The sequence below is a fragment of the Larus michahellis genome, chromosome 13 (genome assembly GCF_964199755.1).
Source record: "Larus michahellis chromosome 13, bLarMic1.1, whole genome shotgun sequence".
NCBI lineage: Eukaryota > Metazoa > Chordata > Aves > Charadriiformes > Laridae > Larus > Larus michahellis.
Window position 1 is genome coordinate 6,678,501 of NC_133908.1, and position 13,593 is coordinate 6,692,093.

Sequence of the window (13,593 nt, forward strand, 5' to 3'; positions counted from 1 at the left end):
GGTGTTCAGTTTTGAAAGTCTCAGTCTGGGAATCTAGTATCTCTGTGAAATGTAGTTCCCTCAGACCAAAGCCTGCAGTTGGGCACTCACCACACCGTATGAGTGATCAGTACTGAGTATATCGTAAATTCATACCTTCCTTTGCCTCCTCTAACTTCCTTTTGCAAACAAGTTCTTTATTTCGGACTTTGCATTTCAAGGAGTAACACACAGGGAGATGAAATAGAAGCTTTGAAAGCTTCTCATCACCTACCCTCCCTTCCTGTCTCCTAAGGGAGAGGAGTTGGGAGTTGGGAGCAAAGCAGGAAGAGGAGGAGTTTCCTTCTGTCTCTTTTTCTTCATTTGTGGCCTTGGCCTTATATCTCTATTCTCTGTATGTGCTTGATCTGGAGGAGGCAGGGAGCAAGGGGAGTGGGGAAAGGATGAGAAAAGGGATGGAAACCATCCTGGAAGAAAGTGGTGGAGTAGGAGTTCAGATGTGTGAAGGAAGCAAACTGATAAGGAAAAGAAAAGATGGAAAAGACTATAAATACCGGTGCTGGGAGGAAAGAGGAGCAGATGTTATTTCAGATGACAAGTGTGCATGTGAAAAAAAGCTATCACCACCCCACGCCGCCCGCAGAGCTGCCAGCGCAAGGAGTTCAAAAATTGTAGGAGTGATTTAAAATGAACGTACGACGGACCTGTTTGCTTTCTGTTATTGAAATTAGGTTTAGTCTTCTTGGTTTTCAAGCTTCTTAGCACATTTCTGATACAAATTTACTTCCAAACCAAAACAACAAATAAACAATACAAAAGCTGAGATTCTAATGAAATCACATGATTCCTTTAAGGAAGCCACCGAAAATCATACGATATGTTATAAAACCACAAGACTTGGCTGCCCTGTGTCAGTGATCAGAGTATGAGAATCTGTGTAGTAAGATACATTCCTCTGCCAATGTATTCTTCTGCTCAGATCACTGAAAGCTGGAAATAAACACATTTCTAGCTATATCGTATAAGCTTACAAGTTTGCTGGCAGATAGAACTTGGGCTATGAGGTGAAGTAAACCCAGCTCACTTCTGTATTGTTGAAGAGGGCCTGAATCAAACTCCCAGATCCGTTATTTGTTTTTTATCGTTTTTTAGTTTTTTGGCTCTCTGAATGTTTTTGGTATGAATCAGGATTGGCTCTGTGCGAGTGAGTTGTCAGTAATACACCAAAATGAATGAGAAGGAAAGGAAATATTAAGTCACTGAAATTGGGGCTACCCCAACAAATCTGATTTACAGCCTGGGTTGAGACTGGCAATGTTCATTGCTGGCTAATTATAGATACCAACTACAAACTGGCTTCCAGTATTTTTGATATGAATCTATTTTATACAAAGTCATCAAGTGTGTGTCAGTTCTGCAAGACTAATGTGTTTATATGTATGTAGGTATATACAATATACAGACTTTTTGTCTGCATAGTCTTTTTTTTAATAAGACCTTAAATGGTGTGACTGTTCTAGTGTCTTGTTTTCATATGCCCACAAGTATTATACAGCATGGGCTAGGTTATAATAGTATTGAAGAACCTACAGATCGTATTTATAGAAGTGCCTAAGGGATTTAGAGTCTAGCTTTCACTAAGAGTCCCACTGACTATGAAGGAAACTTACAGAGAGTGGTGCCAGTACAGCACTCTACTTCCACACACAAACGTTAATCCAGAGAATAGTCTTGCGAGGTAAATACTGTAGCTGAGCCAGGTTCCAAACTCATCTAAGTGAAGGGAGTAAATGGAAATTGGATCCTGATAACACATCTAGAGAAGATTTAATATAGACTGAATGACAGTGATTGATGTCCCACTGGGACAATATTATCGAATTCCACCTAATTCGGAGCCAGTCAGCCAATGCCAGCTGCACTATAATGTTTAACCAGGTGTTAAATAGATGTGAACTTCTTAGACTTTTCTCTGTCAAAAGGAAACAAAGTTCACAGGAATCTAGAATAAAAGATGAACTTTCATGAACGTCATTCTCATTTTTTTTCCGTTTCTTCCCAATATATATTTGTCTATTATAGACTGGATTTTATTTTGTGCATTTATTTTTAAATGGCCTCTTTTCTTAAACAGGGCAGCGCTTAGCTGAGATGATAAACCATGTGCCCTCTGCGTTGTCCCTAATAAGATGACTGCGATATTGTCATCCTCATCTTACTAATGGCAAAGAGAGGCTAACTGACTAGCTCAAGGCCACAGAGTGAGAAAATTAGAATACAGGACTTCCTGACTCTCAGTCCTGTGCTCAGATCAGTAGACCATGCTGCCTTTGAGAGAGGTGAGATCTTCCCAGTTATGTACTGTTACTAAAGCAAGAGCATTCTGGGTATGCTTTGAAGAGGTGAGCACGGGATATGCTGTAAAGAAGTAAGCACCGATGTAAGGACTTTTCACGGGCACACGCTGTGGCATCAGGCTCAACAGGTCTTTGGGTTGATTGTGGGCTGACACTAGAGTGCTGAACAAATCATTGTCACTTAGGGTCATCTGGGTTGATTTTGGGGGTTTGAGCTAGCACAACCTTCTAGTATTTGTCAATGCAATTTCTTTCACTTTGTATGCTGGTAGGCTAGCATTGAATTAATCCCAAATGCACAAGCAGAACTTCTCACAGCAAGGGCTTGGGTGATTTCCATCCCTTCTTTGACTCTAGTCTGCAGCTCATCTTATTCATTTGGGTTGTAAAAGCTGGCTAAGATAAGACTCAAACACCTCTCTTTGCCCAGAGGCTGGGGAGTGAGGCTGCACAGCACTCCTATGTGAGGTGCTAAAATGAGCCCTGATCACTGAAGTGTTCTGCTGCTGGGACAACCCGTTCTGACAGTCCGTCACTTCCACCACTGTCTTATTTCTCTGACAAGCCCCAGAGCATGTGCAGTGCCCCTGTATCCAAGCCACTGTCTGGATTAACTCTTTTATCTTTACCCTCTGTTATTTCCACTAACTTTTAGTTTTGCATTGAGCAGCAGATGAAGATGAAGATAAAGACGATGACTTCCGAGCTCCACTCTACAAGAATGTGGAGATTAAAGGAATCCAAGTACGGATGAAATGGTGTGCCACCTGCCACTTCTACCGTCCTCCACGCTGCTCTCACTGCAGCGTCTGTGACAACTGTGTTGAGGTAACAGTTTTGTTGATTACGTGATATGTTGGCTTTGCCTCAGTGATGAGATTGCACATACTACTGGAAACATGCGGTTGGGTGGTTCCCCCAATATTTCAGTTCTTAGAATTGAATAGCTGTAGCCTTGTTGATGGACTGCTACTAATTAGTACCATTTGAAACATAGCCCTCAGTTAATGATGTATGCTACCTATGCGATAATGTTTGATGTCATCTTTCTTGCCAGTGATAATTAGAATAAAAATTTATAATGCTGGCTATGCCTTCCTTGAACTAGCTAAGGGATCCTCAGTGTAAAAAAGGGGCGAATGGAAGCGTTGATGCAGAGGCAGAGTTCATGAGAGCAGGAAATTCAGGGTGAACCTTTGTAACTTGTCATGTGTGAGCTTAGGGCTCATCATTTAATTTGTAACAAACTGGTGCCTACATTAGTGGACAAGCAGAGAAACTAGAACGATGCGTGAGCTTTAGGAAAACCAAACTCGGTATTCAGCAAGTGGTTCTCTAGTCAATGGAAGGACCCCATGTTTGTTTCAACACCCCAGCTCAGTGCATGAACTTGTTCATGTTTCTAATGTTGGTCGCTCTGAATTATGGGACTTCCATGTTTCTTGATAGCCCTGAGGTCTTGGTGAGGCACACAGGACTTTTAAAAAATAACCCCCAAATAGTAAGTTGTGCTTTGGGGCTATAAACAACTCCCAAACTTGGAAGTACAGAGTGTTGTATCCACGGCAGTATATTGCCAGAGGGAATTTTTTTATTGCTGAGCTAAAAATTCCACTTCTTAAGGATCATTTCTCCTGCAAGGTCTATTTTTTTCCAGTAGAAAGATTAAATCTTTAATACGTCTAGAATATATTCAGCTGTGCCATTAAAATGAAAGGAATTAGTAATCAGAAAGGGAAAAAAATACCAGAGTCAGCTGGAATGCTGTATACACCATCTTTGTCCTAATCCTCTTTGCCATAAGCAAGGGAATAGTCCCAAAGAAAGCAGCACAGTTACGTGTGAGAGAAAGGCTGCCTGGGTTTATCTTGTGTCAGTCATTTTCTCCTTCAGGGCAATATATATCTAAGTTATAATTATCTGGAAGCAGTGCTGTGCCTAGTTACTATCAATAAATAGGACAAGGCTATCGTGTTGTGGAAGGCCTTAGAAGGATGCAGGATTTGAGAAGATGGAGAGCAAGGAGCTGCCAAGGTCCCTGAGTAGAGGGGAATAGCCACAGCTATTCATAAGTTGTGTTACACAATTTATTTAGACTGCTGTGAATTGTTGAATAGAGCTGGATTTTTTGTAGAAAACCTGAGTCATATATTCCTAGTTTTAAAACATAAATGTTTTCACTAATTCTAGATCCTGAGGATTGTTTAGATGATGGTAAACTCTCAGTTGTCCCACGGAATTTCTTTCTTCTGCCCTCCCCAGTGGCTCAGCATGAAAATTCATTTTCAACAAATGAAGTTTTCTCATAAAAAGATTGCTCAAAACTCACTGGTATAAACACTTGCAATTTCATGCTGCCATAAGGCCTCCATGGGAGTCAGTTCTGCAGCAGAAATGATAATGGGAGAGAATCCAAAAGTAACCTAAATAAAACAGCAGAATGCAAGGTGACTCTGTCTAGCTCTCCAGAAGTTTTATTGATAGATCAGTTGAATGTTCTCTACTATTCTGGTGGGCAAGTAAGAAGCTCTGCTTGTCTAATTAAATTATGACTGCTGTGGAGGAATATAGGCAAAAAGCATTAATGACTTCTGAATCAATAAATCATGGTCTTAAACAGCATGCCGTATTGATTCTTGTGATGCTTTTTTCCCACTCACCTGTCTAATCTAGAAGAGCTTGGAGACAGCGGTAGGAGTGACTCTGCTGGCTTTGCTGTGTGGAATCCATTCAGGGTTGTAATTCACACCTTTTCACTTTCAGTCTAGAACGTGCAATAAAAATTCTTTTCCCAAATATAAAACTTTTGAGCTAATTTGATAAAAATGAACAAACAACACAAGCCAACACCACTTGCAGAAATAACATCAGTTAAAACCTAAAGCCTGCTGTGACCAGAGGGACCCAAAAATGAATCTGTGACAAAAGTAGGCAGATTTTTGTTTTCTTTCCTGAAGTGTTTGCCGTGGATACTTAAATAGTTTCATAACGGATAGATATTTTGGGCTGCATACAACCAGATTTGCACAATAGACATATACTATGTCAGCACTTCAGACATAGCCTGAAATTATCTTTATTGAGTTGCCCCTGACATTTTCTAATGTGCTTTGAGAAAGCTCTGATCCATTTTCTTATATTTTGTAAATTTTTGATAAATACATTGCACAAAACTTAAAAATACAAAAACCCCTTTGTCACCATTGAGGAATGTTTAAGAACAGGATTACCACAAAACAAAGAATAAACAATTCATTTGTTGATGTTGTGAGTGTGTAATATCTGCTCTGAGGAATGCAGAAATCAGAAGGATTTATTTCTTGTACCTCATCTTGTCTTCACGTCAAGAATAATCCCATTGAAGACAGTGGATTCACATGCTTATAAAACTGTGTAAAGACACTTGAAAGGTGTCTGTGGCTTGCCCTCGTTATTCAATCTCCTGTTAAAATGGATCTGACTTTATGAAGGACTTCGAACTTTAACTGAGACAAATAGTTAGGTTTGGGTTCATAACTATTCATAAACTTGTGCAGAACTTTGCCTGTGTCTTATCCAGATGTTGCCTTTCTTTGGGAACCTGCTTGGTAAAAAAGTATCTTTCGTGATGTCCGTTGTTCAAAGTGGATTTATTCATCTGCGTATAAATACAGAAATGTGGGACAGAGAATTCAGCAGCAGTATTGCATTTTCAAAACATTCTAGGTTATGAGAACTTCATTGTAATTGACTCATGCTAAGGATGATAAAAAATGAGTGCTTCTGCCTGTCTTTCATTTTTTATATCCTTCTTTGAACCCTGTAAACACTCAAGTACCTTCTCTATCCATAGATAAAGGAACCACTTGGTCCTAAGAAGAGCCTTTAAAACAGAGTGTAGCATGCTGTAAAGCTGCGGAACTGGCCTGATGTGATGTTACATGATGATGGTTGAGATTTCTCTCTAAGACAATGTATTTCCTTTCACCGTTTGGATATTATTCCTTGCCTCTCCCTTTCTTTACAAGGATTTTGACCATCACTGCCCATGGGTCAACAATTGCATAGGACGGAGGAACTACCGCTATTTTTTTCTCTTCTTGCTGTCCTTAAGTACGCACATGGTTGGAGTATTCAGCTTTGGGCTCATCTTTGTATTAAACCATATGGAAAAGCTGGGAGCAGCTCATACCACCATTACGTATCCTTCAGGAAAATGTGAAAGAATGAATCTGAAGATTTGTCTTCCTGGAACTGGTGGAGACCTACTCCTCTCCTGACTCCCCCATTGCTCTTCCCCTGTAAATGCTTAGTGCAGGTTTTCTTCTGTACCCATCTGACCTGTCTAGCTATCGATTACCCCAAAACTACAGCTGACCTTTTGTCTATCTCAATCTTTGCCATGACAACCCAGCAGAAGGATATGCTGCCTCTCCAAATTTTACTTCCAAAGGGTGTAACTCTAAACTGCTGGGTACTATTGACTGTAAAACTCTCTTACTGTATTTTAAAGCAGAGTTTGCCCTGGAAGCAGTCCCCCTGCAGGTTAGGGTAATACACGAACTCCTGGCTCTGAGGGGCGCTGCCCCTAGTGATAGATTAGTGCAGAACGGTCTTTACAAGATGGTTAGAGCCAGAATCAGAGAGTTCACATTATTTTTTAACCATCTCAAGGATAAGGACCCAGGCTAGGAGCAGATGGACTTAACTTTGAGATAAAATGCAGTTAGCCTAATTAAAGGTGAGGGACACCCTCCCTATCTCCAAGATATATTTTTTTTCTCTGCTTTTCCTCTTCCTCTCCTTCATAGCCTCTTTTTCCCTTCACTCATCCCAGTTTCTTTAACTCCTGGATACAGAATGGCTGTCATGTGTGTGGCTGGGTTATTCTTTATTCCAGTCATTGGTCTCACTGGCTTCCATATCATTCTAGTGGCCCGAGGGCGCACAACGAATGAACAGGTAAGAGGCAATCCTTTCTCTGTGTTTGTGGCTAAGACGTTGAGTTGGGAAGCAAAGTCAGCTTGGGTAAATCAAAAAATGATCCAAATCTTAGCAGTAACAGTCTTACTGGAGCTTTTGTGAAGATCTAGGAAGATTGCCTAGTTTTTATTTTCAGATATTTTTCTTGAATGCATACAAGCAAGGATTTCCCCCTTCTAACCACAAAGGATCATCCCAGGCTTATTTACCATTTAAAATCCACTCATGGCCTTGGAATAGGTTTTATGTGGTGAGTACAGTCAACCCCAGAAGTTCAAACTTTATAAGTCAGACTGAACAAACCATGAGATTGAATGAAAGAAAGAAAGGAAAAGATTGTCATGCTTTTGCCCTGTCTCCTGATATTTTGAACTCCCCCAGCTAACCCACGCTGCATGTAATAAGGTCTGAACTAGCTCTTTGTCTCACAGTCTTTGTCTCTCTCTTGTTCTCATGCGTATGTGTACATGCACACAGAGAGCCTATTGGACCTAACTTGTTTTGCTTCTCCAAACCAAGTGCCAAAATGATATCTTGTGCCAAAAAGCCTGTAAAACTTTAGTTCCCCTGCAGTTACTCGAATGTATATAATCCACAGCCACTATGTGCGCATTCCAGACCTATATATGTGTGCATATCAATAGCATAGGTGATAGAGTTCTAGTCATGGGATCTATAGCATACCCCTGCCGTTCGTAAGGGGTAGCTCAGTTAGAAAGCTTGATGCTGGGTCACGCAGCGTGCCAGTCGGCTGCACACAGCATTTTCAGCTTTATTCCCAAGGCTAATTAATTGTGGGCATTCCAGTGCTTTCACAGCCCCAGCTCCAAAGCACCCCTCACACACCTGGGTTTTCCACATCACGCTATGGGCGCTCTCTAGCTCCTGCGGAGCAGCGTGCTCTTCTGGCTGCCCGGCAGGCTGATGGCTTCGTGCTTACGTAGCTTGTACGGCTGCTGTGCAGACTGTGAGAGTTGAAAACATGTGTCTGAAGCCAGGCCTTCATAAACCGGGATGAGATTGTCTCCTATCCCTCAAGAGACAATAAAACTTTTATCCAGAATAGTGTGGGAGGTTTACATAAGCAAAGTATGTGAAGTCATCCTGAATTGTTGCTTAACATGGCCTTTGAACAAAGCAGACTTACCATAGCTGCAGATCTTTAAATGCTTTTCTCTGTCCTGCTTGGAATCAGCTGCTCTTCATTTTAAAATTAATTTTGGCCAAGTATAGGATTTGATAGTGCTAACAATAGTAGCATGAAACCCAGGGCATTTCAGTCTCATAGCCCAAATCAGTGTCTGCCTTAGGCTTGTCTTTGTGCAGTGATGAAAACTGTCCGTGAAAATTTTAGGTTGAGGAGGAAGGAAAAATTTAAGTAAATAAAAAAAGTAAAATTTAACTTATTGTGTTTGTGGCTACACTAACATTTAGGAAGGTTGAGAATTTTGCACTTAACTTGATTGAAATAACTATTGTAAAAATGCATCTTAGCTTGGTTTGATTTCCTCAGCTACCAAACCACTTGAGATTAATTTATCTTCCCATGCCGTTTTCTGAAAATTAAATATAATATGGTCTTAATTTCTGTTTAGTCATATGTACTGCCTATCTGTAACTGGAGGATGGATGTGCCCAGCCTTCAGATCCCTTTCAAAGGAAGCATATCTAACTAATTAGAGCACCAGACCAGGAGTGATGGATATGAGATCCGCTCCTGGCTTTGCCACTGTTCTAAAACATTCACTTTTCTCCTGCAGTCTCAGTATTGATTCTCTTTTCTCACAGTTAGTTATCTGCTGTCAGCTTTCCGATTACAATATGCTCAACTATTCTTGTCCTCTTTTCCCATTTTATAGGCTAGTGATAAGACATTTTTAGTGTTTTACTGTAAATTTTTGGTATTTGTTCATTCCCGAGTTCATAGGTTTTTGTAGTAGGCAGACTGTGATTTAGGAGTGCATAGTGCCTGAGTTTAGATGTTTGTGAGCTTTCTGAATGCTTCTGAAAGTCTTTTATGGAATCAAAATAACCCATAACCCAACATCTGCCCGTATCCTGGTGTTTTTAGTTTCTGAATAGAGTAAATAAATATCCTTCCTTCAGAGACTGCTTTCTATCGGTGGATTTCAAAGTACTTTAGAAACCAAATTGATATAATTAGTAATTGATATAATTAGTAATTGGTATAATTAGTAATATAATCTGTGAGTTAGAGAAATTTTATTTTCATATTGTGTTTGAGAAAATGGGCACAGAGATATGAAGTTCTTTGCCAGCATCTGGCACAAGTCAGCTGAAGCCCAGGATTGAATGCAGATGTGCCAAATGTCCAGGCCCATGTTTTAGTCATCAGGTTACTCTTCCAGCATTCAGAACTTCCAACGTTTCTTTCTTGGCCTTTTAAAGAGTTTTATGTTATATCAAAGAGGAGGCCAGCATAATATATTGCAAAATCATTTAATCGTTGTTATTTTATGTGTAAGTAATTAAAGTATTTCTGGTACTCTATAGACTTGCTGCTAGATCAGAACTATGAGTTGATTAAAATGCATTACTTGCAAACAGCAACAGCAATGCTTTTAATGGCAACCACTATTAATCTCTCTGCCTTTATTGGTATTTATCCCCATATGGTTACTTTCAAGTATCTGCCTGTAGAGCACAAAGCCTTTATAATGCTTATGAAGCTTTGAATGGATCCCACCAGTCTAATGAGGCTTGTCTTTTATTAAACTAGCTCATTTCCAAGCAAACATCGTAACCACTAGGGAATTCCTGGCACCCTCCCGCGTAAGGCAGTGGTTCGTACTGATTGTCACTAGGGATGGGATGCTGATAGAGAGGAAACATTGCTCTCATCCAACATTATGAATGTTGAATTGACATTCCTGTTTGTTTGGAGGGAACTTGCCAAGGCAGATGAGTGGAAGTGACAGGGGAATGAAAGGGACCAAAACAGGATGTCTGGCTGGCAGCAGGCACAAATCTAATGCAGGAGCAGCATGGAGCGGTGAACGTGGCCACTTTGGAGCTCTGTCGCACTGAGCTCACTGCCCTTTTGGGAAGGGATCTGTAGTTGGTGTGCCTCCTAGCTAGAAGTAGCTGATGGAGGTGGCGGAGCTGATAGAGCAGGAGAGGGGAAGTGCAGCATTCAAAGCAAAACAATCTGTTTGGGAAGGACAGTAGGGTCAGAGCAAGGCATACTTGCTCTTGGCTTTCTGAGGGTTGGATGATGACTTTTATATAACCAGAGGTTTGAGCACTGTCCCGAATATGTTTCCAGGTGACAGGTAAATTCCGTGGGGGAGTGAATCCTTTTACCCGAGGATGCTGCGGAAATGTGGAACATGTGCTCTGCAGCCCCTTGGCTCCCAGGTAAGAGAAGTGCCCTCAAGTGGGAATGAGGGAGGTAGAGTAGTTGTTGGGACAGAGGGAGAAAATGTGCTTGGTTGGGCTCAATAGTGAAAGACCATTGATGAAATAACAGGGAAGTAAACCAAAACACTCCTCAAGGCAGAGCTCTGTGATAGCTGTTCCACTGTTGCACGGCTGTAACCTGTCCAAGCAGTTGCTTTCTTCATGTAATTTGTAAACCTCATCCCAGAAATGTTTATGTGGAATGAGCATGTCAAATTATATCAAGAGCTGATACCCTTGTCTTCACCAACTTGTTTATCCAGTGGATTTCAGTAACAAGGTAAGTTTCCGTATGTTATTGCATTCCCAACACAACGTTTTGCACTGTACTGTCAATGTCCAGGTATTCTAGTCGTCTGGAGAAAAGGAAGGAATCCAAAATCGGCATTTCTCCTTAAGACTTAAATGTAATTTAAGGCTGCTGTGGTTTTCAATCTCACTGGCACTTTCATTATCATAAAACAGATTTTCAATGAGGTCTACATCATGGAACTTGAGATTTTATTTATGGCTTTCTATTTTTGGTAAAATGGATTTATCGTTTCACATCTTGAAATCACGATTTTAATGCAATAGATCAGATGGAGCATAAATATCCTAGGTGCTGAGCTGTCCAGCCTGCAAACATGTTAATAATCGTGCTCCGAGATGACTTATTTGAGCCTTTTCAGGGTGTTGAGCAATTCCAGACCCTGACACTATTATCTGCTTTTTTTTTTTCCTCTTTGCTACGCAACAAATAAGTCCTAAAAGACTGTTTCTGGAATAGCTGCTTCTCAAACTTACCAAAATGTGAAAATCAGGTCAAGATACTTGAGAGACAGATTTTAGAAGTTGGGAGACACTCCTGTAAGGAGAGGGGTATGAGTACTATCAGTATGGCTATTCTCAGACTTCCAGCAAGCATAACGTTTGTGTTTTGTGAAGACCTGTCCGAATTGTCCTCTATATTGAAAGTCACTGAGCCATCACTCCTAATGTCCTATTCACTAGATAAAACAGAGAAAGCTTTTGTGTGTGTTGATATTTACGCATTGTACAGCCACTGCCCAATTGCACTTACAGAATTCTAGTCCACTGGAAAGAAATTAGGTATCTAAAGTCAGCCATTTCCCTTTAGATTTCTTGCTTCCTATGGACCTGTCTGTTTCTTTTGAACACTGTAACCATGCTACAGAAACAAGTCATGGTGTGGTAAGCTAGAACTGACAGCACATCATCTTCTCCTCATTAACTCCCCATGTGCTGGGTCTTATTCCCCCAGTCACCGTCTTCCACCACATGGGAAGCTGTTTCATGTTAACTAGGTAAGATCTAGTAAATCGCTTCTGTTGGTGGTAGGCCTCTCTCTCTTCATGTGAACTGCGCTCTTGTCCATCAGTGCTTCAAAAATTGCTTGGGTTTTTTTAATGCATCCTCTCCTTTTGCTCACTGAAAAAAACCATTGATCTTTTTATTGCTTTTTAATTATTACATCCATTGAAATAACCTACCTACATTCTGACACATTCTTAAATCATAGCCTGGAAGCAGGAAGATTTTCTTGTCTCTATGCCTTGTTCTTAGTTTATTGTTTATTTTAATGATGACTGTTGAACAATTAATCAGGTACATAGTTGAACCCAAGAAAAAGCAAGCTGTGAGTGTGAAGCCTCCTTTCCTCAGACCTGATTTAACCGAGCGACAGATCACAGTGAAGATCAGTGACAACGGGATCCAAGCCAACCTCAACCGCAGCAAGGTAAGGCAGCCTTCAAGTGCTACTTTTGAAGAGCATTGAGCATTATCAAGTCTGGAAATGAGTTTGTCTCTTTGAGATAATGCACTTTTTGGGGAAAATGGTAGAGGTTGAGTCCTTGTCATATACTTTGTCCTCTGAAAGTAAGCCAGGTTCAGTAACAGCAGCAGCTCTTGATCCAGTAACAGCCCTTTTTGCAGCTCTATAGTAGAATGTCTCTGGGCATCTTTTGGAAGAGGTGGTTCTTCTTTGCGATAGTTACTTTCTCTCTCAAGAGTCACCACCTCTTGGTGTTCAAACTAATTTTAGCCAACCTAACACGGTGCGGGAACCCTTGTACCACCATGTCAGCTGTTCTTCAGAGAAGGTTTTGAGCTGCCGTACTGCAGGAAGGCTTGTGGTCCAGTAAAAGGAATACTGGTTCAGAAGCTGAGTTCTCTTATCTCCTCTTCTTTGTCCTGGCATGAAATAGAGAGAAGGATTTGTTTAGTCATATAAAAAGCAGTGAATGCAAAAGAAGCCACCTTGCAAGATTTTTGCGGATAGTTAAACGTTACACAATTTGGATAGTTACTTGCTGAGAACTGCCTGGAAAGGGGCTGAAAATGATAGAAAACACCATTGTCTTCTACCACTTATTAACTGGTGTGCTGATAATGTTATTTAGCACGCCAAGTAGACTAGGACAGTGCATTTAAAATTATACTGGCTTGTTACGACAATGCTGATTTTACACATGACAGTCCTTGTCTGCAGTGGATGATGCTAAATCATGTTTGGCGTTATAGGTATAGGTAGTTGTTCTTCTGTGGTACATCCATCACTCTGACATGTGCTGTTATTTAACCAAGTTGTGGGTAATGATTGATTCTTTGGTCACTTTCAGTCTAAAATTAGCCTGGAAGGTCTGGAGGATACAAGCATAGATGTGCAACCACCTCTCCCACCCAAAGGAGATCCAAGCAAGTACTCGGAGCTAAAAGGGCAGCTGGGGACCAGTGAAGGTATAGTTGCATGATCAATGTTTTATTTTTATTAATAAGAAAATACTTCAGCCTCTTTAAAAGGCTTCTGGTAGTCTTTCAAAACAGTAATGGGATCTGGGTGAAGTGGTTTTTGTCTATTTATAGGAGTTCT

The 13,593-nt window shown here is 40.7% G+C and overlaps 1 protein-coding gene across 5 annotated transcripts in view; it reads left to right on the forward strand.

The window, feature by feature from the left end:
* ZDHHC8 (zDHHC palmitoyltransferase 8) overlaps window positions 1-13,593 on the forward strand; it is a 117,031-nt gene that overhangs the window by 90,843 nt on the left and 12,595 nt on the right. For 4 of the 5 annotated variants that reach the window (XM_074606176.1, XM_074606178.1, XM_074606177.1 and 1 more), the window contains exons 3-8: window positions 3,007-3,164; window positions 6,344-6,516; window positions 7,175-7,277; window positions 10,585-10,676; window positions 12,327-12,459; window positions 13,343-13,460. In XM_074606176.1, coding sequence (XP_074462277.1) covers window positions 3,007-3,164; window positions 6,344-6,516; window positions 7,175-7,277; window positions 10,585-10,676; window positions 12,327-12,459; window positions 13,343-13,460 — 777 coding nt within the window. Of the gene's footprint in view, window positions 1-3,006; window positions 3,165-6,343; window positions 6,517-7,174; window positions 7,278-10,584; window positions 10,677-11,070; window positions 11,073-11,982; window positions 12,026-12,326; window positions 12,460-13,342; window positions 13,461-13,593 lie in introns of all 5 variants that reach the window. The other variant, XM_074606180.1, reaches the window with a different exon arrangement.